The following is a 26,235-nucleotide window of genomic DNA, read 5'->3' on the forward strand; positions in this document are numbered from 1 at the left end:
TTCTTCGCAACTACGCATTTCAACGCCGTGCCTTCTAAGTTGCTGAGTATTGCTGTGCATGCTTGTCTCTCGTCGTTCAAGTTGTCTTGTTCCAAGTGTAATCTCATGACTTCTACCCAAGTATCAATGCATCCGTCTGAATCATCCTTGAATTCTTTCGGTTTTTTGAAAGTTTTCCTGGATTTGCTACCTCTTCTGTCACTCGAGTTGGTGTTCCTCGTGGCGAAGGCTTCTAGTGTCCTGTTCATCATCTCCCAGGTGCTTGCACACGTTATAGCATCCGGTTCCACGTTATTGTGAGTCGTGGAATCTCCTGGACCAATCGTCGTAATTGCTGTTCCACTTTTCATAATTGTTTTGCCCCCCCCCCCCCGGTGCTGTGCTCGCCGCATCCCGGGGTAATGGTAACGGTGTTGATTGCCGCTTGTTCCGTTGTGGTTCCACGAAGTCAACTCTGTTGCCTTGCGTTCGATCTGCTGCCGGCCTGTCCTGTGACGTAGAGTTTCTCAAGATGGCGTCTAGTTTTGCCTCTATTGCACATGAACTCTCAGCCTGGTCCCTACTCATTGTGTCCATTCTTGTTTCCAGACTCCCCAAATGGCTGTTGACAGCATCATATCGTTGTTTCATTTCTTGCAAGTCTTTTTTGATGTTCTTCTCTTGTTCTTCGTCAGTGGCGTCTACCTTGTCTGACATCTGCTGAAGCTTTTCCTCTGTTGCCCTGGCCAGGTTGAAATAGCTGTCCAGGTACTCGTGTTTGTTGTATCTTAATTCTATCTTTATTACCTCTCTATCCTCCTCACTGTGTTTCATTTTCTTGTCGATCTGATCTAGCTTTGCCATCAAATCGCCCAGCTCAAGAGGAGTTGTTTTTTCATAGTTAGGTGTTGCTCCATCGGTGTCTGCTGCCCCTTGCTTGACCTGGTCATCGTCTTGGTTCGCTTCTGTTGTTATCGTGGAAACTGTCCCAAATGTTCTGCCTTTCTCGGCTTTTGGTTCTTCCGCTGCTACGTCTCTCGACTTCATTCCGACCATCATCGCTATCTTCTCTGTAAACGACGTTCTTTCTACTTGAGATTTGTCCTTTATTGTTTCTGGCGTCTTTCCCGTCGTGTCTTCCATAGTGTCTATCGGTGAGAATTCCTTCGACTTTTGGTTTTGTTCCTCCGCATTCGGCATCGGTGTTGATTCCGTTGTCTTCTTCTCCACCTCATCAACACTCTGGTCTGGTGTCTCTAGATCGATCTCAATGGCAGGTTCCCTCTGTTTCTCCTGTGCGCTCTCTTTCATACTTCTTGTGTTGACCATGCTCACTGAAAAGTTCTTCCTTGTTATGCTTGGTCCCATCACTTTCATTTTTTGCTGCGATGAGTTATATTTTGTCTTTGACCCAGTAGCTCTTTTTTCAGCTATCGGTACCCTACTTCGTCTCATTATTTTTACTTACAATTATTACTATTTGCAGTATTACTATATACAAAATTCTACTCTAAGAATAAAATCTCTTATGATAAAATTAGTAAAAAGAAATTTACAATATAATAAAAACAACGTTTCCTATTCTTTTTTAAGCTTTATGAAAAATTTATTCATTCGTGATTCCCACAGTACCGAATCTATCGCAATTTAACATTCCGACTAGTCCTATTGCTTTTAATTTAGCGATTAGTTATTTCAACCTGTCTTAGTACTCTTTAGTACCGTCACCCCACTTTTTTATACTGTTCCAAGACTTCCCGTTACTATCCCAACTCTTCTATGTACTGTCCCAAGCTTTCTCTCTACTGTCCCAAGAGTACTCGGTGCTGTCCCAGTACTTCTTGTTAGTGTTCCAAGACCACTGTCCCAAGACCCTTGCCCCAAGACTACTGTCCCAAGACTACTGTCCCAAGACTACTGTCCCAAGACTACTGTCCCAGGACTGGTGTCCCAAGACTACTGTCCCAAGACCACTGTCCCAAGACCACTGATCCAAGACCAGTGTCCCAAGACCACTGTCCCAAGACCACTGTCCCAAGACCACTGTACCAAGACCAGTGTCCCAAGACCGCGCCGTCCCAAGACTGCACTGTCCCAAGACTGCACTGTCCCAAGACCGTACCGTCCCAAGACCGTACCAAGACTGCTCTGGCCCAAGACTGTCCCAAGACTGTCCCAAGACTGCACCGTCCCAAGACTGTCCCAAGACTGCACTGTCCCAAGACTGTCCCAAGACTGTCCCAAGACTGCACTGCCCCAAGACAGTCCCCAGACTGCACTGTCCCAAGTCTTCTTCGGTACTGTCCCAAGACTTGTCACCAAGTGTCTGGATAGTAGGATTTCTTCCTCTTCGTTGTGGGGACTCTTGAACCACTGTACCGTGTACCACCACTTGAGCTCTAGTAAAAACTTTCCCAAAAACCCTATCTTAATGGCCAAAAGCTTCAAATACTGACCCCCCTGTATTTATCTCCCTTTCGTTGTTTCAGGCAATTTGAAACCCAACTTCTTCGCAGATATTTTGCGATCACCTGTTCGTTCAAATACCAATAACAAATTCTCACCAAAACGTAAAAAATTAAACAGGAAAAATTATAAAAACAGAGAGATGAACCCACTTAATATTCAAAGCTGAAAAATGTCAACCTTTGTCCGAAAAAGACGTCTGGTACCTGATTGCCACGCGTTTTCCTCCCCCCTGCTAGCGATCTTATAGGGTATCACAAAAACTGTCTACTTCCGATCCCCCCACCCGATCCGACCGGGATACCTACCTTAATTCGATCTTATATTTGGATATCCGCTCCTTATAATTGACGCGTGTAAAGTTCTAATGTAACTAAATTGACGATGTCGATCAATTATTTACTCTAATGTGTCCTCCCTTTTTACAATTTACAACCGCCAACCTCTAACCTAACCAGCCCCCCTTCTAACCTCCCCCCTCTTTAGCCCCCCTCTTAAGCCGAAAATTATCTTCAGCGCCGGGTGCTAAACCTCTCGAGAGAAAACCGTAGAACCTGTTTCCAGGCCTGCTTGTGCAAAAACGTTCCTCAAAACCGGGGGGTTCCGCTTATCCAATCCTACACTTATCTCCTATAATGTAATGTGGATTTCAACGATACCCGTTTTGATCAACTTGAGAACACCCCTGCCCGTCCTTCTCTTGTTGTACCGGTCCCGTGCTGGTTGTCTCCTTGACGTGCATTGCACTTGTCACCAGCACCACCTTCCCACTTGGCTGGTCACCTCTTCCAGTCAAGTCTCCTAGCGGTTCAGCTCAATCCTTGGAACCACTTTCCCACTCAGCTGGTCACCTCTTCCAGTCAAGTCTCCTAGTGGTTCAACTCAATCCTTGTGAACCACTTTCCCACTCGGCTGGTCACCTCTTCCAGTCAAGTCTCCTAGTTGTCCAGCTAAGTTGCAAGCCATCTGAAAAACCCTTAACAACCTGCCCCACTCGGGCACCTTATTGAGGTTGCTGGATTAGATTGCTAGGTTGATCGAAACGATCGGTCTTATAAAACAGTATGGGTATACTATTTAATTAATATAAAGGTTTGATCCAACTAATCTGGTGTCAAAGTCACGGTCATTTTTTGCTTTATCGTTTTTGTTCCTTTTTCTATTCTTTTTTCTTCGTTTTGTTTCGCTTTTTGTTTTTTTGCTTGTGTTTTTGTCCCCCTAGGTACCCCCTTACTCGGTTAGCTAAGCCTCGTTCGGAGAGCGTACCACGAAGTTTTCTCGAGTTTTCTTAAAAAGCTATCACGGTACAACCGGAAGGGGTACCACCGGTACTCTAGAATGGGCATGTAGCCCGGAGCTGTGTCAAGTGGGTTCGACTCCGTTGTCATGATGTCGTGAAAACACGCAGGAGCACCATAAAAACACTATGTAATATTCGTCTACTTCGGTCACATATGAGGCTTAAGAAAAATAGGTCCTATGACCATTGGCTCAGGAGTCAGGGACACTATCTGTTGTTTTTTTTCTACCTCAAAACGGTCAGAGCTAATTCGGTTCACTTGCGACATGAGACTAAAACCCGTTACAGCTTAAAAGCCACTACCAAAATACCCCCCCCCCCCCCACTCTAGAAATTAAGATTGTTCCCATACTTAGGTCTCAAAATACCCAAAATACACGAACGCCGTTAAAAACAGGGTCGGAACAATCCGTTAGGTTACTTTTTATTGGACAGTGGAACTTTGATCCATTTCAGATGAATCAACCTACAACTTGCCTTATCTCAATATAAATATCACAATATACACTCGGGAAAATTAAATTAGGTACTCACATAGCAGCACACTTGAGAATTAGAGTAATTAAGCTAATTAGTAACTCTAGCATAAACACGATTGAATATAACTTGAGAAGTTTGCTATGAATGAATTCCAATCAAAGGAAATGAGTTTTAACTTGAGAATATAGTTTTGGGGTCTGAACCATTGGGAGACTTCAGTTGTCCACCTTTCCACTGACGGTTCACTCTGGTTCAGTTGGATTTCGATCTGCTCTCGTGATTAATCTGTCTCCTATATCAAGATCAGGGAGCACGATACTATATCGATAGTATTGTTCGATACATCGATATATCGATACTCGATACCGATACTTTTTTTGTCTCCGATACTTCGATACCGATACCGATACTCGATCTGGATTTATCGCAATTTTTGATAGAAACGATACTTGAAATTTTAAATTCCGATACTTTGTCAGTTTTCGCTCGGTCGGTCATTATAATTTTCACCTTAAATTCCTTAATTTCACCTTTTCGGTTTTCACCTTAATTTCGGTATGATATTCTAAATAAATGTCAGCATTTGCTTTGAATGTATTGTGTTATAAATAAAAATGTTCGACAAAAGGTTTTTTTATTTCTGAGTCTATTTTAAGATACAATACAAAACGATACTTTCCCGATACTCAAAAGCTATTTTCAGAAAAAACGATACCGATACCACTTAAGCAGCAAAAACGATACCGATACCGATACTTCAAATTAGATGCCCGATACCGATACCGGAAGTTTGTCGGTACCGAAGTCCCTGATCAAGATAGGACAGCTCTACTCTCGTTTTTTTTTTACTAGAATCTCGGAAATTGCGAATAGCAATTTCCCGCTATTTTTCTGCCAATTTCCCGCAATTGCAATTCGGTCGTTCTGATTTTATTTCTGATGTTTTCAATTGTCGCGAGAAAGTTGAGCATGACAGGCTCAATTCGAATTTTTGAAAAATTAAACTTCATCCCAAAACTACGTATTTCGTTATCCTCAAGGTCAAACTTCCAGATATGACCGACTGGCACAATGATTTCTCATCAGCTGATATCAAAAAAGGATAAGCTGATCTGTCTTACACTTTCTTCCTATCTGTTCTTAAGCATGAAAGCTTTGTTTTTTAAAAACAACCTGGCATTAGTACCTTCCCATTTTTCGATATAACTTTCTTTGAAAAAGTTTTTAATGATCTGTTTTATAATGTACCAGATACTTCAGCTGCGACAGCTGATGGCATTCCACCATTTGCAGAACGCCAATATTTTTTGCCCAATTATTCACATTATTTTCTCACACTTTGTTTCTTGCTCTTCTTGCCCCAACAGTGGGAAAGAAGCATATGTTATTCATTACATGACCTAGTTCAAAATCAGACGTTACTAACTATCGTGGTAGCGCTATCCTTGCACGTTTGTGTTTATGTATCGAGAAATTTTTTTTCAATTTTTGTATTTCATAGTTTGGCATAGGCTGTCTTAAAGCAAACACGGTTTTATGAAAAAGCCGCCCTGCACTTTCACGCAACTTTCAAATTTTTTTGATAAACTCTATATTTGCAATATTGTTAATGAAGACTTTTGTGCTATCTACTTTGATATGCAAAAACCGTTTCGCTCTGTGTCTCATAACTGTCCCAAGACTGCACTGTCCCAAGACTGTCCCAAGACTGTCCCAAGACTGCACTGCCCCAAGACAGTCCCCAGACTGCACTGTCCCAAGTCTTCTTCGGTACTGTCCCAAGACTTGTCACCAAGTGTCTGGATAGTAGGATTTCTTCCTCTTCGTTGTGGGGACTCTTGAACCACTGTACCGTGTACCACCACTTGAGCTCTAGTAAAAACTTTCCCAAAAACCCTATCTTAATGGCCAAAAGCTTCAAATACTGACCCCCCTGTATTTATCTCCCTTTCGTTGTTTCAGGCAATTTGAAACCCAACTTCTTCGCAGATATTTTGCGATCACCTGTTCGTTCAAATACCAATAACAAATTCTCACCAAAACGTAAAAAATTAAACAGGAAAAATTATAAAAACAGAGAGATGAACCCACTTAATATTCAAAGCTGAAAATTGTCAACCTTTGTCCGAAAAAGACGTCTGGTACCTGATTGCCACGCGTTTTCCTCCCCCCTGCTAGCGATCTTATAGGGTATCACAAAAACTGTCTACTTCCGATCCCCCCACCCGATCCGACCGGGATACCTACCTTAATTCGATCTTATATTTGGATATCCGCTCCTTATAATTGACGCGTGTAAAGTTCTAATGTAACTAAATTGACGATGTCGATCAATTATTTACTCTAATGTGTCCTCCCTTTTTACAATTTACAACCGCCAACCTCTAACCTAACCAGCCCCCCTTCTAACCTCCCCCCTCTTTAGCCCCCCTCTTAAGCCGAAAATTATCTTCAGCGCCGGGTGCTAAACCTCTCGAGAGAAAACCGTAGAACCTGTTTCCAGGCCTGCTTGTGCAAAAACAATCCTCAAAACCGGGGGGTTCTACTTATCCAATCCTACACTTATCTCCTATAATGTAATGTGGATTTCAACGATACCCGTTTTGATCAACTTGAGAACACCCCTGCCCGTCCTTCTCTTGTTGTACCGGTCCCGTGCTGGTTGTCTCCTTGACGTGCATTGCACTTGTCACCAGCACCACCTTCCCACTTGGCTGGTCACCTCTTCCAGTCAAGTCTCCTAGCGGTTCAGCTCAATCCTTGGAACCACTTTCCCACTCGGCTGGTCACCTCTTCCAGTCAAGTCTCCTAGTGGTTCAACTCAATCCTTGTGAACCACTTTCCCACTCGGCTGGTCACCTCTTCCAGTCAAGTCTCCTAGTTGTCCAGCTAAGTTGCAAGCCATCTGAAAAACCCTTAACAACCTGCCCCACTCGGGCACCTTATTGAGGTTGCTGGATTAGATTGCTAGGTTGATCGAAACGATCGGTCTTATAAAACAGTATGGGTATACTATTTAATTAATATAAAGGTTTGATCCAACTAATCTGGTGTCAAAGTCACGGTCATTTTTTGTTTTATCGTTTTTGTTCTTTTTTCTATTCTTTTTTCTTCGTTTTGTTTCGCTTTTTGTTTTTTTGCTCGTGTTTTTGTCCCCCTAGGTACCCCCTTACTCGGTTAGCTAAGCCTCGTTCGGAGAGCGTACCACGAAGTTTTCTCGAGTTTTCTTAAAAAGCTATCACGGTACAACCGGAAGGTTTACACGTTCCCGCTGAACCGTACCACCGGTACTCTAGAATGGGCATATAGCCCGGAGCTGTGTCAAGTGGGTTCGACTCCGTTGTCATGATGTCGTGAAAACACCCAGGAGCACCATAAAAACACTATGTAATAATCGTCTACTTCGGTCACATATGAGGCTTAAGAAAAATAGGCCCTATAACCATTGGCTCAGGAGTCAGGGACACTATCTCTTGTTTTTTTTCTACCTCAAAACGGTCAGAGCCAATTCGGTTCACTTGCGACATGAGACTAAAACCCGTTACAGCTTAAGCGCCACTACCAAAATACCCCCCCCCACTCTAGAAATTAAGATTGTTCCCATACTTAGGTCTCAAAATACCCAAAATACACGAACGCCGTTAAAAACAGGGTCGGAACAATCCGTTAGGTTGCTTTTTATTGGACAGTGGAACTTTGATCCATTTCAGATGAATCAACCTACAACTTGCCTTATCTCAATATAAATATCACAAAAAACACTCGGGAAAATTAAATTAGGTACTCACATAACAGCACACTTGAGAATTAGAGTAATTAAGCTAATTAGTAACTCTAGCATAAACACGATTGAATATAACTTGAGAAGTTTGCTATGAATGAATTCCAATCAAAGGAAATGAGTTTTAACTTGAGAATATAGTTTTGGGGTCTGAACCATTGGGAGACTTCAGTTGTCCACCTTTCCACTGACGGTTCACTCTGGTTCAGTTGGATTTCGATCTGCTCTCGTGATTAATCTGTCTCCTATATCAAGATCAGGGAGCACGATACTATATGGATAGTATCGTTCGATACATCGATATATCGATACTCGATACCGATACTTTTTTTGTCTCCGATACTTCGATACCGATACCGATACTCGATCTGGATTTATCGCATTTTTTGATAGAAACGATACTTGAAATTTTAAATTCCGATACTTTGTCAGTTTTCGCTCGGTCGGTCATTATAATTTTCACCTTAAATTCCTTAATTTCACCTTTTCGGTTTTCACCTTAATTTCGGTATGATATTCTAAATAAATGTCAGCATTTGCTTTGAATTTATTGTGTTATAAATAAAAATGTTCGACAAAACGTTTTTTTATTTCTGAGTCTATTTTAAGATACAATACAAAACGATACTTTCCCGATACTCAAAAGCTATTTTCAGAAAAAACGATACCGATACCACTTAAGCAGCAAAAACGATACCGATACCGATACTTCAAATTAGATGCCCGATACCGATACCGGAAGTTTGTCGGTACCGAAGTCCCTGATCAAGATAGGACAGCTCTACTCTCGTTTTTTTTTACTAGAATCTCGGAAATTGCGAATAGCAATTTTCCGCTATTTTTCTGCCAATTTCCCGCAATTGCAATTCGGTCGTTCTGATTTTATTTCTGATGTTTTCAATTGTCGCGAGAAAGTTGAGCATGACAGGCTCAATTCGAATTTTTGAAAAATTAAACTTCATCCCAAAACTACGTATTTCGTTATCCTCAAGGTCAAACTTCCAGATATGACCGACTGGCACAATGATTTCTCATCAGCTGATATCAAAAAAGGATAAGCTGATCTGTCTTACACTTTCTTCCTATCTGTTCTTAAGCATGAAAGCTTTGTTTTTTAAAAACAACCTGGCATTAGTACCTTCCCATTTTTCGATATAACTTTCTCTGAAAAAGTTTTTAATGATCTGTTTTATAATGTACCAGATACTTCAGCTGTGACAGCTGATGGCATTCCACCATTTGCAGAACGCCAATATTTTTTGCCCAATTATTCACATTATTTTCTCACACTTTGTTTCTTGCTCTTCTTGCCCCAACAGTGGGAAAGAAGCATATGTTATTCATCACATGACCTAGTTCAAAATCAGACGTTACTAACTATCGTGGTAGCGCTATCCTTGCACGTTTGTGTTTATGTATCGAGAAATTATTTTTGAATTTTTGTATTTCAAAGTTCGGCATAGGCTGTCTTAAAGCAAACACGGTTTTATGAAAAAGCCGCCCTGCACTTTCACGCAACTTTCAAATTACTTTGATAAACTCTATATTTGCAATATTGTTAATGAAGACTTTTGTGCTATCTACTTTGATATGCAAAAACCGTTTCGCTCTGTGTCTCATAACGTTTTACTTCACAAACAACTTTACAGCTTTTGGTTTTGAAAGCGCGTTTATCCGTCTCAGTTCCTATTTGTCGAATCGCATTCAGAGGAAGCGCGTTAACAGTTTTCTGTCCTTTGAAGGGCCGCGGATCAAGCTGCGTTCCTCAAGCAACTATCCTAAGCCCTCTACAATTCCTAATTTGTATCAACGATCTGCCTGATGTTGTAAATTTTTCTTTTCCCTATCTGTTTACCGATAACAGTGGCTCATGCTTGAATAATTTACAGTCTGACTTACACGGAGTGTCCTTGTGGTGTAAACTCAACGATGTCGATTTTCACTCTGACAAGACTAAATTTATCTCAATTTTTTCTCCCCATCTTCTATCGAATTGACGCATCAATAGAATTTGTTGAGCAAATCAAAGATATGGGAGTTTTTTTCTCCAAAGGGATCTTGTAACAACCATAATGACCATCAACTTGGTAACGCGTCACGCTGTTTTTTATTTAAAGAGAATGTTCCAATTAATTCCCCAAACAAAACGAAATAGGGAGTTCAGAAGTAGGGAGCTGACGCCAGGGCTATAGTTCCAGAATCGAAAAATTCTGGTTGAATCAAAAATTTTTGAAATTACTTACATGTTAGCATAAAAATTAGCGACAAAACGAAATTGTAAAAACAAAAAAAGGTTAAAACTCTCAGAAATTTGTGACAAAAGGTTTAAAATTGTTTCATAATAGTTGTTACATAATTCCAGTAATATTTGTAAAGTTTTGATTGGTTGAATTTTTTGAATTTTGAAAAAATGATGTGTATAACACTTTTCATGATCTTTGATCATTTTGTACAGATAGTTTAGAATTTTTAAAACGTGGGAAAACGTTTGTTTGATTTTACAATTTTAACGCATTCTCAATATATCTCTTGTGTACGATCCATTTTTTCATAAAGTTCTTGTATTTGGTATCCCAGCATTACTTTTCTAATTAAACTAGAATAACTGCAAAAAAGGCTGCTCGCTGGATAACAGGATGCCATGATTGTAAGCAAGGTCTTTTTCAACTGGAGCTATTGCCAATATGCTATCATCTCATCTTTTCTGATTATATCCTGTTCTTAAATTTGTTGCAAAATTACTATGATTTTATTGTTTTCGATTATTCTTCTGTCTCAAATAGACCTGGAAACAGATCAAACCAGAAACGTTTGTTTTCTTCTCTTGTTTCCCGGAAATTTTCCACATGTGGCAGTTACTTTCTGAGAACTGTGGAAAGCCTAAATTATGTATCAGCCAACTTAAATTTGGACATTCATGGCCCCATGAAGAATATAAAATCGACCCTTTGGAAGTTCTTGTTCGTTGCTCTTCAATCAAAGTTTTCGCTCGACTCTTTCTGCACCTTCTTCGTCAAATGTCGACGCAGCACATGAAGAACTTAAATAACTTATCAATCTTAACTTTTCTAAAAACTCGTATAAACTCAATTTGTTTTTGATTTACCCCATAAACGGTAATTAAAGACTTATCTATCTATCTATCTCTATCTTCAGAAAAATCGTTTTATTTGTATTTGAGCTGTGTCAATTGGGGGCAACATGCAAGAACATAGTGTACTTGCGAACGCTGTAACATTTAATACAATTAAATTTAGACCCATTTTTTTCAATAGCTTTTTCTTGAAGATAAAATAGTGGCAGTCTATGGAAAGATTGCGTGGAATAAATATAAACTTATCTGACGAAGAACGGTTTTGTAATTTCTTTTTAAGTTTGGATTATTTCATCATAATTTGTTTTAACAATGTTTAAACATTTCATTGTTAATCTATGATTTCTAATTAATACAGTGTTTGTTTTTTCTTCATCTCCTCGTATGGAATCTGCGCGTTGAAGAGGCGTTTCCTAGTTGCAAATCCTGCTACACTGCTGTTTTTTTTTCATTTTCTGAACAATAATTAAGAAACTTTTTTTAGATGATTGCAATGAAGTCGATAGAAGATGAAAGTCCGTTCATAGTTAAACTCATTGCTGCAATGTTTGAAGATTTTGGTTAGCTATATGCCATCTATAGTAAATGGATTTGATTGCGTAGTGAGTATCTGTGTCTGATCGGAGGGAGACCAATTTTGACAGTATGCTATGCTTCGATTACCTTTGGCGCCGTCTACTCACTTTAAGTTTCGCTGATGTGCGCGAGCAGAAAGTTAGAATGGATGATTTAAACGACGAGATTCGCGTCCTTGTGATTGCTGAACATGAAATATTGTTTTTGCATGAACTAATTATTCCAAAAACTATTTGAAAGAAAATTCTGTTGATTAAAACTAAATTGATCAAAATTTGTTAATAAATTTGATATAACTGAAAATTATGGATGCGTTTGTTCGACTTTTTGTGCTATTAAGTTTTGATTACATGGAATACTTGATATTCAATATTAGTTTAAAAATTTTTCAGTTGTAAAATTAGGCAAAAGCAGTTCAAAAATCAAGAAAGCCTGACATTTGATGGTTGTCAAGAAAGCTGTCGACGCTGTAGCCACAGGTAGGATTGCTTTGAAGCGTGCAAGAGCTCCAATTCGACTGCGTCTCGGACTACGCCGCCATCTGCAAACATTTCTGCAAAACTCGACGCTCTGGTTCCTAAAATTAGTCAAGGTTTTGAAAGGAAAAGAAGCAATTATGAGTTTAATCCAGAAATACAATGTCCACAAATCGAAGAATGTAAAACCCACTCTGGTTTATAGGTCGACTTCGAAATTAAATTTTGCTACCTTTAAACGGAAGAATTACGGTTCGTCTGTCCAAATGTCGGGCGGTCAGTTACGATTCCAAGAGACATTGTCCTTTAAAAAGGTGAGAAATGATTTTAAATTCAAAAAACCAGGTAACGAGGTAAACATAATGGACTTCAACAACAATGACAACCCTGTTAGTTGTGATATAAAAGAAGAAAAAAGCATTATTGATATCGTTCCTGCGATAGCGCATCGTGAAGTTATGATGCTTGAATATCTGAAGTTGTTGGACGGGAGGTTCCTGAAGGATCTGTGGAAGTTTGACCCCTGTTATCTGATGACTGATTGGTACTTGATCGCAATAGCATTCTCTTACATAGAAAGATGCGTCATAGCCCCATATCAGTTCACACCGCGACTTTTTGTTCAGTGTCTTTATCTTGCCTGCGCAATTGAAGAGGATGATATTGATTTAAAGCATGACCTTTATGCGTGGCTCTACCGACAATCAAACTGTCTGTACCCCAAAAAAGTTTTCATGGGTGATATGCGCAAGTTAGTGAAGAGTCTAGACTATAAAACCGTTGTTCATGAAGCTGATTGTCAAACGATTCGAGGAATGGCGCCTCAACATCCGATTTGGAACCGCAATAGATCTTTGGACCACGCCATGATTCTTAGAGACTACAAGAAAAACTTCGCAAGTCGCCGCAAATCAAGAAATATTTTGCTTTGCTTCATCTGCGAGTTTCAGAGAGAGGAAAGAGTGAAAAGACAAGTGTACAGCACCCCGACTTGCCACGCGCTCTCTAAATTATCAGATACCCTGGAGCAAGGCGATAGCGGTTTGGGACATGTATCGAACGCTACTCTTTTGCAAGCTTGTAGCGATTCGAGTCTGGAATGGAGAGATGAAGCAGCAGAGGAAAGTCACTTCAAGGGTTCGATATTGGAGAACTTGTAAATAGAAATAAACATATGTTAAAGTCTATTTTAAAGTCTATTTTAAAATCTATTTTATGGTTTCGTTTTAAATCAGGCGATTGACTTATCCGGTGCAGAAATAAACTACACGAGAGCTATTGAAAGAAAAGAGTTTTTTTATAAGATCAAACGTTTAATTAAGTTCCATTCAATCCTTAAGATGGTGTAGGATATGTACCGGCTCTGTCAAGGTGCCGTTAAACATACTTTCAAACTGGAATTTCATTTTATCAGAAATACAAATAAATTATTCTGAACTTTGGTATTGGAAGCTGCTTTTGAATCTATATATGCTCCGAACGCCATTCAAGCTGAAAATGGCGATATCGTAGAATGGGCTGAAGATTTGAGTATAATGACTCTATGATGCGCCCTAACATACATGTTTCCACAGCCCCACAGTGCACTTTCTCGTTTCTATTCAGTGATGGCATCTAAAAAATGGGAGAGTTGTTAAGTCTTATTATAAAGGAATTGGTACTTGCTACATATCAAAGTGGCAGATTTGAAATGTCCCAAAAAAGTTAATAGTTTATGTCTACTTACTCTGAATTGTTAAAAATTTTTGAAAAGAATTTTAAAAGATTATAAAAAGTATAGAGCGATTGCTTTTAACGTAAAGACAGTCAAAACGAATTAAAATTTATTTACTGTTGCTGAGGGAAAATCAAACAATCAGAATTGAGTTATGTTTTAGTATCACTGTTTGCTCGATATCAATCAATCAGATTCCAGCATTTTTTAAAAATGAACTTTTCATTACTTTTTAAACAGCTGTAATTATTATTTGAAAGTGTCTATCAAAAATCATTTGAGCTTCCTCGAGCTACTCTACAAGAAAAAAGAAAAATTTCATATTGATTTTCTGATTGATGGAAAAGATGTTGACTCTTACTTGTTTCATAATTTTTTGGAGGTTTTTCTTGTACAAAATAGAGCTATCCGACTAGGTAAAGAACTCTATAGAGAAACCTACTCAATAAAAGTGTTTACTCTTGATACACTTTTTGCGTATCAAAGCTTTAAACTTACGGCTGAATTACACCTCACAATGAATGAAAATTTGTTTATTCTCGAGAAGTTGAAATTAATCAAAATGTCGTACGATAAGATATCAAAATCTCTTTTTATCCCCTACCCAATACCCAAATTTGTAAAAACTCCCCAGCAAAATTCTTTATTCCTTCATTTCTGTAAGGATTTTCAAAGCTCAAAACCCTGAGTGATTAGGTTTGGAAACAGATTTCCACAGAGTTCCTTTTAAAAAATCATCAATTTTGAGTTATCCTCCCAAAGTTGCATCATTTTTCGTTTAACCGACTTAAAAAGTTTTCAAAAAATGTTAGAAGACCTGTAACATTTTTAATTTTCATGCGCTACTTTTGCGTTTCCAATGTTTACCGCATGCTTGGGGAAACATACTTCGGCAGTCTCCTTCTTGAGACTTTGCTGAGTACCTGCTAGTTGCTAGAAGAAGCTAAGAAACCAATAATAGCAAAAAATGAGTCCAAATCATTGATTTTTCAGATCTGAAATAACCAAAAAAATTAAATATCAGATCTGAAATAGATTTTTCAGATCTGAAATAACCAAAAAAAAAAGAAAATTCAAACCTGAAAATAGATATAAAGTAACCAATCCTTAAACTATCGAAGCGTTATTTAAACATTTCACAACCTGTTTCAGATCTGAAATTTAGAACTGAAAAAGATTATTTCAGATCTGTTTCAGAAAATTTACTGGTTACGGGAATTGTCCCAGATTGACCAATATGGCAATCTTTAAACTCCAATAACTTTACAAAAAACGATCACAGGTGAAATATCTTTTCAAATTTTAGCTCAGAATAACAATACCTTTTGAATGGTTTGAAAAATTCCGTCAAATATGGCTAGTTAAAAAGTCGAAATTTGTCTGAAGAAAAAAAACCCACCCCGCGCACAAATATTCCGTTACTTTCGTATCGAAAGTCGGAACAATAAATTTGAAGGATATATTTGATGTGTGAAACTCAAAGTTATCACTAATTATTCAACAAAGTAGTTTCTTTAAATTACTTGAAATCATTGTGTTTAGCATTATTTAAAAAAATTAATAAAATTTTTTCAATGATTGCTTTTAATCAATTGATTCAGCAAAGGGTTATCAAAATCTGGTTTAAACAATTCTGATTGATTATAAGCCTGTCTGATTAAAAAAGTTTTTCTGTCCATTATGTAGATAGAAGAATCTCCGGACATTTTTTCATCTTTTTTTTTCACAATTTCCGTGGAATTACCTGGATCGATACTTTTAAGTGTAATGAACTGCGCATCAACACTTTTTGACAAAATTGTCGATTTTTGTTTCCATTGGATCTAATTGCAACCAAATGGTCTATATTCACAGTCCAGAAGTCGATATCTTCAATGAAATTTTTTATTTTTTTGCTCAAAACTGCTATTACGATCGGCGAAAATTGACTGAATAAAAAACCATCCCAAGCATAAAATTGCGTTTCCTTCCAAAATCGGAACAACAAAGGCAGTTTGGATTTTGAGAGCAGACGAGCAGTCTTAGCCATAGGTTTATTGATGCCGGAAATCAAACGCCGAATCTCACTCTAAGACTAATTATCTAGTTTTATATAGTCATTGGTCGGTTAACTGCATCCTAATGCTCGCATGTTACTCTGTTACTTTTATCTGACCTTTATCATTTTGAACAGCACTATATGTAAACACCTGTAATCAGCCATGCATATTTAGACATGGTGAATCAAATTAGTACAAGATAAAATTTGGCGACGAAACTTGACATTATCAAATTTGAAGCGAAAGACATCGAGCTATGGTAAGTTTTACTCTGGCAAACCATTGCAAAATTCAAGAATGGAAGTGCAAAAAGGCTTTGCAATTTTTTGATAAAATTGTTTCGCAAGTTATTTTATTGGTAATTTTTCACTCAAGATTTTTTAAAATTAAATTTAGAGCCCATTTTGTTTAACTATTTTACGTATACGGCTCAGACAGAGTTTCTTAATCACTTGCTATAATAAAATTAAAAAATTATCTGATAAAGCACTCCCACCTAAATTTTGGACTCTTTCTGGAATTTTTATAATGCAAACGAAGATGGCATTAAAAAGTTTTGAAAAAGTGAGAAGATGATATTTTTTTAAATATATTTAATGCCAAAGTATTGGTAGTGGTGGCCTTGAACAATTTATTGGGTCAAAAACTCTAATATTTGACATTTGAGGCTAATCAGTTTTGTGGATAACGGTTTTACGTGTGGGAATCGGCAAAAAGCAAAGTCCGACGTGAAACGTTAACTAATTTGGTTCGAAATTGTTGACGGAAAAATTATGGCCAACAATTTGGCATTCGTCGACCGAAAACATATTGTTAACAATTTGGCATCAACTATACAATAACATATAAAGTAATGAGAAACAGTTAATTCCCCCGAAGTGGAGTCATTGTGGAATCAGGGTGTAAATCCTAGAGTGTAGAGATGAAATTTTTCCCCTGTTTTTATCATTGCAAGCAGTCCAAAGATTCTTTTGTTCTTCAATTCATACTTTATCTATTGACATTGGTCAAAAACATGCCTCAAGAGCATTAAAGAATGGAAATACGAATTTCTGACTGAAGATAATTTTTCCGATATATTGCAAAAACACTGAATTGAGACCTAGAAATTTGAAATCACGTGACCAACAGACTCCAAAAATTCAAAAGAGAGGGTAATTTGGTCTGCTTGGGTTACACTAATTAATTGAGCAGTTCTGTTTTCAAAAAAACATAAAAGAAGTTATTGATATATTCTAATCGTATTTATCGATTTATCAAAAAAGAGTTTTGGAAATGGCACGACTAGTCTTTTTTGATGACTACAGGAAAAAACAACGTTCTTAAACTTCATTTCAAAATGGTCCCAAAAATCTCAGCAAAAAAAATAAGACTGCTCGTATCAGAGCGAGGCCCTGAATGTTCTGTCTATATTTTAACATGAAAAGTTAAATGTAAAAAAAATAAAATATATTTTTTTTAAATTGAGATTTTTGCAAAAACTACCCCCCCCACACTCCATATTAAGTACAAAGTGACGGATTTCGCTCCTAGTAACAAATCATTCATGCACAAAAGCTCTCTTCAGCCAGTTTGGAAAAATTTCTAAGACGGATTAAATCTCCGTTTACGCGTCAATAGATCGAAATATATCGCGCATTAATTGTCCGAAATTGGCCAAAATGGCTATCTTTAAACCCCGTAACCTTACAAAAAAAGATCACAAGTGATTTTTTTTCAAATTTAAGTTCAAGACAACAATACTTTTGGAATGATGTAAAAAAAGTCCTGTCAAAAATGGCTAGTTAAAAAGTCGAAATTTGTCTGAAGAAAAAAAAACCCACCCCGAGCACAAATATTCCGTTACTTTCGTATCGAAAGTCGGAACAATAAATTTGAAGGATATATTTGATGTGTGAAACTCAAAGTTATCACTAATTATTCAACAAAGTAGTTTCTTTAAATTACTTGAAATCATTGTGTTTAGCATTATTTAAAAAAATTAATAAAATTTTTTCAATGATTGCACTTAATCAATTGATTCAGCAAAGGATTATCAAAATCTGGTTTAAACAATTCTATATTTCTGATTGATTATAAACCTGTCTGATTAAAAAACTTTTTCTGTCCATTATGTAGATAGAAGAATCTCCGGACATTTTTTCATCTTTTTTTTCACAATTTCCGTATTTCCGTGGAATTACCTGGATCGAGACTTTTAAGTGTAATGAACTGCGCATCAACACTTTTTGACAAAATTGTCAATTTTTGTTTCCATTGGATCTAATTGCAACCAAATGGTCTATATTCACAGTCCAGAAGTCGATATCTTCAATGAAATTTTTTATTTTTTTGCTCAAAACTGCTATTACGATCGGCGAAAATTGACTGAATAAAAAACCATCCCAAGCATAAAATTGCGTTTCCTTCCAAAATCGGAACAACAAAGGCAGTTTGGATTTTGAGAGCAGACGAGCAGTCTTAGCCATAGGTTTATTGATGCCGGAAATCAAACGCCGAATCTCACTCTAAGACTAATTATCTAGTTTTATATAGTCATTGGTCGGTTAACTGCATCCTAATGCTCGCATGTTACTCTGTTACTTTTATCTGACCTTTATCATTTTGAACAGCACTATATGTAAACACCTGTAATCAGCCATGCATATTTAGACATGGTGAATCAAATTAGTACAAGATAAAATTTGGCGACGAAACTTGACATTATCAAATTTGAAGCGAAAGACATCGAGCTATGGTAAGTTTTACTCTGGCAAACCATTGCAAAATTCAAGAATGGAAGTGCAAAAAGGCTTTGCAATTTTTTGATAAAATTATTTCGCAAGTTATTGGTAATTTTTCACTCAAGATTTTTTAAAATTAAATTTAGAGCCCATTTTGTTTAACTATTTTACGTATACGGCTCAGACAGAGTTTCTTAATCACTTGCTATAATAAAATTAAAAAATTATCTGATAAAGCACTCCCACCTAAATTATGGACTCTTTCTGGAATTTTTATAATGCAAACGAAGATGGCATTAAAAAGTTTTGAAAAAAAGAGAAGATGATATTTTTTTAAATATATTTAATGCCAAAGTATTGGTAATGGTGGCCTTGAACAATTTATTGGGTCAAAAACTCTAATATTTGACATTTGAGGCTAATCAGTTTTGTGGATAACGGTTTTACGTGTGGGAATCAGCAAAAAGCAAAGTCAGACGTGAAACGTTAACTAATTTGGTTCGAAATTGTTGACGGAAAAATTATGGCCAACAATTTGGCATTCGTCGACCGAAAACATATTGTTAACAATTTGGCATCAACTATACAATAACATATAAAGTAATGAGAAACAGTTAATTCTCCCGAAGTGGAGTCATTGTGGAATCAGGGTGTAAATCCTAGAGTGTAGAGATGAAATTTTTCCCCTGTTTTTATCATTGCAAGCAGTCCAAAGATTCTTTTGTTCTTCAATTGATACTTTATTTATTGACATTGGTCAAAAACATGCCTCAAGATCATTAAAGAATGGAAATACGAATTTCTGACTGAAGAGACTTTTTCCAATATATTGCAAAAACACTGAATTGAGACCTAGAAATTTGAAATCACGTGACCAGCAGACTCCAAAAAATCAAAAGAGAAGGTAATTTGGTCTGCTTGGGTTACACTAATTAATTGAGCAGTTCTGTTTAAAAAAAAAACATAAAAGAAGTTATTGATATATTCTAATCGTATTTATCGATTTATCAAAAAAGAGTTTTGGATGGCACGACTAGTCTTTTTTGATGACTACAGGAAAAAACAACGTTCTTAAACTTCATTTCAAAATGGTCCCAAAAATCTCAGCGAAAAAAAACAAGACTGCTCGTATCAGAGCGAGGCCCTGAATGTTCTGTCTGTATTTTAACATGAAAAATTAAATGTAAAAAAAATAAAATATATTTTTTTTAAATTGAGATTTTTGCAAAAATTACCCCCCCCCCCCCACACTCCATATTAAGTACAAAGTGACGGATTTCGCTCCTAGTAACAAATCAATCATGCACAAAAGCTCTCTTCAGCCAGTTTGGAAAAATTTCTAAGACGGATTAAATCTCCGTTTACGCGTTAATAGATCGAAATATATCGCGCATTAATTGTCCGAAATTGGCCAAAATGGCTATCTTTAAACCCCATAACCTTACAAAAAAAGATCACAAGTGATTTTTTTCAAATTTAAGCTCAAGACAACAATACTTTTGGAATGCTGTAAAAAAGTCCTGTCAAAAATGGCTAGTAAAAAAATTTGTGAGAAGAAAAAAACCTCTCCGATCGCAAATATTCCGTTACTTTCGTTACGAAAGTCGGATCAACAACTCAACGTTTTTGGTCTTTGTTTGCCTAACTTATTTCCTAGTATCTAAGCTATATTGACTATGGTATCTTGGATATTATTAGTTAGTTTTCGCCAAAAGCAAACAATAAGCAAGATCTTGAATGCATCAGTGACTAATAGATTTTGAAGAACCAGATTCATTGTCACTTGTGGTCGGCTATTACGATGGTCTTGTGTGTTCTAAAATGCAGTCAATATAAGCGATTCCCTTGTCGACCTCAGACAATGAACTTGATTGAAAACCGAGTTTAAATCAGTGTTTTATCAATTTAAAATTACCCGCACCGGAGTTCCATGGATAATAATCGATTATAATGGAAAAATGTTGTCTAAAATGTTGTCACTATAATCCATTATTATCCCTTATAATCCATTATTGTGGCAAATTTAGACCACGTAATCGATTATGTGGTCATTAAAATCGATTTTTTTGAAAAAAAATCCATTATAATCGATTATAATCCATTATTTTTGTCAATGAAATCGATTATTTTTGCCAAAATAATCCATTATAATCAATTAATCAATTATTTTGAATCTGGGGGGGGGGGTTTGATTAAATAAATTCGGGTAAACTGGGGGAGGGTAAATGGAGGACTGGTAAACTGGGGGAGGGTAATGGTGGGGGGGGGGGGAGTTAGCGGGGGGGGGTAGTAAACTGGGTTAAAAAAAATTATAATTATTATCTTATTATCCATGGAACTCCGGTGGGGGTTCCAAGTTTTCAAACCCCTGAAAATTTAGTTTTATTAGGGTTTTGGTTAAAAAACAGTGAAATGAAGTGTTAGTTAAACTGCGATGAATTAAAAAAAATAGAGACAAAAAAAAATAATTTTTTTTTTGAAATGTAACATTTTATGAAACGTAATTCGTAGCAACTGCACTAAACAGGAAATGAAATAATTTTGAACAAAATTGTAAATTTCAAGAATAACCCCTCAAAAAAATTCATTATAATCGATTATAATTGATTAAAAATGGATTATTTTGCCTCGAAATTAGGTTTCATTTTCTTTCAAAAACAATCGATTATAATCGATTATATTCGGAGTTTATTGATTAGAAAAATAGTTTCATTATAATCCATTTTTATTCGATTATAATCGATTATTATCGAAATTTTTTAAGACAGACCACGAAAACTCAATGTAATCGATTATTATCCATGGAACTCCGGTGCGGGTAGCTATATGCTTTTCAAATTCATTTATTTACAGATTTTGCGTTCTGCCGAGCAAAGTTTTGCAACAATAATTTTCTGCCTCAAGGCAAAACAATAATTTTCTGCATCATTTGAGTTTTTTAGCGCAACTTTGGGAATCAGAAACTTAAAAGTTCAAAGAGTTTCCGCAAAAATTTTTTTAAATCTTTATTGGAAAACTTTTCAATTTTTTCAGTTTTCTAGTCATTATTCTTAAATAACTGTAACTAGATCAGTAACTTTTTACAAATTTATTCGTTTTTTTTTCATAAAAAAAACTGTAACTCTTTAACTGGTCTTAAACTGTCAATTACAAAAAATCTCTGACATTTATTGAATGATATATCATATAAAAGCCCTTTTAGTCGTGATTTCAACAATTTTGAAAATGTTGTACTTTTTTAAGACAATGGTCGGAACTTTAATCAGCTATCCTTGTTGTTCCGACCATTGAAAATAGGGAGAAAAGTTGAATTCGGGTGTGTTTTAGTTTTTTTTCCACGCAAAATCAGCTACCACAAATCATCATCGGACAAGATTGAGTGATATATCATATAGAAGCCCTTTCAGTCGTAATTCGGACGACGCTAACAAATTTCAAGTTTTTTCACAATGTCAAGAGTAACCGGTTTGAAATTTTTGATTTTTCGTCTAATTTCGAGCTAACTAAAAACATAGTTAGTAATTGCAATAGCTTATTCAAGCTCAGTTTTAATTCAAGTTCTGTAGCCGTTTAAGTTAAGTAAATGGTATTTTGGGAACCAAATAATTCAAAAAACAAAAACTTTTCGCAATTTTTTTGTCTTTTCATTTTTTTAGCCATTTTTTTTCAAAGCTGTTTTGCAGTTGAACTATTTTTCTATGACTTTCAAATACGCCGAAGTTCTATTTTTTCATTTATCACAACATGCAGAAAAAGCGACAATAATTTGAGAAAATATTTTTGTACTTTTTAAGACTGTGGTCGGAACATTCTGTGCTACTTGCTTGCGCAGTAACCCGCTTTTCTTGTTAAAACTTGTAAGCACTGACGATGAAACTAATAAATTTTACATCTATAGCCTTAAAACTCGTGTGCGTATTGATGAGAAAAAGCAAATATTGATGAGAAAAAAAGTAAAAAAGATGATTGTTTTTACTTGAATTAAAATCACGGTCTTATCATAAAGGAAAATGAAAAAGCATTCATCAAATCCAATTTCTGTACTCATAAACTTAATTTTGAAAAATTTTGAGTCTGAAGAAAACAAATAGCTCGCATCTTTAAAAATAAATAGTAAAAAACTTCAACGCCGCCACCTGGTGGTTCAGAATCAATTTCAAGACAATCAGCTTGATAACTCTCACTCCTGTTTTCCTTCAACAATTTCTCGTATTTTTCACTATATTTTTATTGTGTTTTTCAGTTACCCTTCAAGATACTTGTTTTCTATCGGTCTCGCTTTACTTAGCTTTAGGAGAGACATACTACAGTTTCGAGTTGCAGTTTCAAACAACTCTACTCAGAAAAATGAGCAATCGACAAGTTATAACAAGGATAGACGGTTGCGTGTTCAAGTAGCACAGAATATACCGACCAGTTTCGAGAAAATTTTTTTTTCTGTTGATTTAACGAACACGGTAGAAACATTCTGTGCACACTCAACCATCTATCCTTAAGTAGAGTTTTTTCTATAAGTGAAGTTGTTTGAAAATTTTTAATCGAGGCTAGAGAAATTTCTCTCATAAGCTCATAAGTTAAATATAAAGCGAGACCGACAGCAAACAAGTATCCTGCGGGCTAGTGTGTTTCATAATCGACAACATTTGTGTTTCAAAAAATGAATAACAAATATGCATATGAAAAATGATTACGAAAAAAATTCTTATTTAGAAAGTTTTTTGCCCGAATAAGCGCTGTATGAAATATCAAAAACTAGTTTTCTTCATAACTAATTTTTTATTCTAACGAGTGTTACTCGATTGCGTTACTTGCTCGAAAGAAGACTGATTCTCAAAAATTTCAAACCAGTGTTTATCAACAGTTTTACATTTTTCCGAAAGTTTTCAAATGTCGTTCGAATCGCGACAGAAAAACTTTATGATGGTTTATCATTCAACCCATTCTGATGACTACTTGTTGTTTCTGATGTTGCTTGTAAGTAACAAAACCAAAAAAACTAGAACACAACAGAACACACCCAAATGCAAATTTTTTCACCATTTTCAATGCTCGGAACAACAAAAGCGTTACGAGATATTTATGTTAATGATGCTATCTTCCAATAGACATCCAGTCAAGTCCACAAGACAGGCAGCAAACCATACCGGACTCCCAGGAGTGTTACTACTCCTCTTCCCGACGAACTTTTCCATGTTCATTCGTCAGTACTGAGGGATTCTCGGTTGAATTTTGTTCCTCTCTTACTAATATGCTCAAGCTCAGGGGATTCTTTTTTCTAAATCAGGTTAAGATTTAAGGGCACTCAAGCATGCATAGAACCACCAAAGCAGTTATGTGCAGGAGTTTTTCACTTTCACTATGGCCAACTGAGTATCAAACATTGCAAAAACTACACCGGGACTACATCTGAACAGCTCTTTGATCAACAGATTAGCCAGTTTCGAGCCATTTGGTTCTATCCAATCCCTGAGGATATCGATAACACACGAGCACAAGGACGGGTCAGTTCCAGGACCAAGCTAGGAGCACTCTAATTATAAGTGTTCAATGTTTCGATAACAATAAGTCAACGTAGTTATTTAATAAACGAGTTGTTTAAACTTTTGAGAATAACAAACTCAGTTAAGCAGTGATTGTTGCACCCTGGAGTTCTGACATGGACAACCACGTCCAACCATACCTATAAGCTACTTATTAACGGCTGCTACACAGGTAATCAAAGAGCATCAAAAATTTGGCTACCTTGGTTTGGATTCCCCCTTGTTCCCAGTTCTCTGTATCGGGTCAACGATTAGTTAGAGCAAAACCAACCGTATTTAGAGTCCGAGCTGTCTGGGGTTTACTCTCCGTTTCTTGCGTTACCAAAAAATTTAAAAAAATTATTGTCATTTAAATATTTGAGGCAGCTTTAGGGTCATGAAATTAGAGTTTTGCGGGAAAAGCGATTATAACATGGAGTGTAGAGATATCGAAGTCACAAAGAATTATGTCTGGAAACTTATCTGTGTAGTTGTATCTTATTTGTATCATTATAGCTGTATCATCATAATTGTCCAAAACAAACAAAAACATTGTTGGGAGTTCTCTCAAATGTCATGTCAATGTTTTTTTTTGCTCGGAGACCCCCCTTTATTATCTGTTTGGCCGGAGTTTCAGTTCGATGAAAAATTTCATGCTGAACTCAAGTTGTTTCTCTCAATTTTGTTTGGGCACAGAGCAAACAAAACTTCTCTCTTTGAAACCCGTGTTTGATAACATCGCATTGCAAGCATCATGAAAATCATCATCATTTGGATTTTGGATGTTTACGAAAATTTCGAATTCAGTTGACGTGACTTCAGAATCTTGAATTCACTTCAGATCTAATATAACAAACTGTCTGTTCGTTTGTTTGTTTTCTGATAAATTCTACATTTGGACAAATTTACCAAGGGATTAAACAACAACTTAACCATTTAGGCATAAATAACAGAAGTCAAGTGCATATGTGTATCCTAAATTATATTGAACCTTCAAAACCATCAGAAACTTCTTGTCAAATACGTAGAAAACATTGTAAATGTCAACTTTATACGTTGTTGTCCTGTTTTAATCCCATGTTTGCGATGTTTGATTTGAGCTTTCGTTAAGATGAGAGTTTTGAGAGCGGCATAAGAGAGCTTATCATATGTGGCCATGGCCTCGTATTCATCATATTACTATTCCGGCCAAGACCCTGATGATTGCCCCTCTCCGACATATTACACTGCACATAACTGCAACAATATTGAAAGCTATATAGAGATAAACTATTTTGCTAATTCTAACAAGACTTCTTCGACAAACAGTTGTTATCAGAAAGAAATCATACCAGTATGTACGGCTAATTTAACGTCTGAAATGCCTGGTAGTCGTACTAAAGAACCCGCTGTTATCCAAAGCGGCCATAGTAGTCCAATACCTTCACAGGGTTTGCTCATTTCGGATATCCAGAATAACCCAATTTTCCGGAAGAAAGGGGAGAGTTGTAAACAGCCTCCTCCCCCATTATCGGATATCCAAAACAACCCAATTTTCCGCAAGAACAAGGAAATTAACAAGCAGCATCCGCCGCCGTTGTCAACTAAACCTCTGTCATCTCCTAAGCCCGCGACACCGCCCAAACCCTCGATATCCCCGAAAACCTCGCCTTCACAAAAATCACCAGTATCACTTCAACCCGCACCCGAAAATGGGATCCTGCGATCTACCAAAAAAACGCCAGCGAGTAGTGCCCCCGCTTCCCCTGTTGGATTCATGTTACCCGAACCAGAGTCAAGGTGGGACGGATCGCCAGCCGATCAGAGAATGGAGACGTTGAAACTGACGATGCCAGAAGTAGGGAGCCAGTTTTTGTTGCACCTTACAAAATAACTGTTAGGTTTCCGTTTACTGCAAAACGCTACTAGTTGCATAAAAGCTGATTTCTTCCCAAAACCGGCCTAAATTCTAGATCTTGCTTGTTATTAGATTGATGTTATGGTGACCAATGTTTTATAGGGTTATGGGGATTGAAAATTGCTAATTTGGTCAATTTCGAATTCTTAACTGTAGAATAATGTCGCTGCTGAAATTTGCGCAGAGATTTT

At 36.7% G+C, this 26,235-nt stretch overlaps 3 protein-coding genes across 3 annotated transcripts in view; all 3 read left to right on the forward strand.

Annotated features, from left to right (window-relative positions):
- Window positions 1-26,235, forward strand: part of LOC134847574 (B9 domain-containing protein 1-like) — a 271,610-nt gene that overhangs the window by 110,848 nt on the left and 134,527 nt on the right. The gene's annotated exons all lie outside the window — the stretch shown is intronic.
- LOC134848783 (speedy protein A-like) lies at window positions 12,515-13,312 on the forward strand. Its single transcript, XM_063866293.1, has one exon. The coding sequence runs from the start codon at window positions 12,515-12,517 to the stop codon at window positions 13,310-13,312; it is 798 nt and encodes a 265-aa protein (XP_063722363.1).
- On the forward strand, window positions 25,104-25,984 carry LOC134848396 (uncharacterized; the record flags this gene model as incomplete). The annotated part of the gene is given in 1 exon segment (XM_063865828.1): window positions 25,104-25,984. A coding segment is annotated over 1 exon segment (681 nt), but the record flags the coding sequence as incomplete, so codon positions are not given.

This window comes from Symsagittifera roscoffensis, chromosome 6 (assembly GCF_963678635.1).
Source record: "Symsagittifera roscoffensis chromosome 6, txSymRosc1.1, whole genome shotgun sequence".
Lineage (NCBI taxonomy): Eukaryota > Metazoa > Xenacoelomorpha > Acoela > Convolutidae > Symsagittifera > Symsagittifera roscoffensis.

Coding starts and splice junctions, on each gene's coding strand:
- LOC134848783 (XM_063866293.1), top strand. CDS start 12,515: ATGGACTTCAACAACAATGACAACCCTGTTAGTTGTGATATAAAAGAA.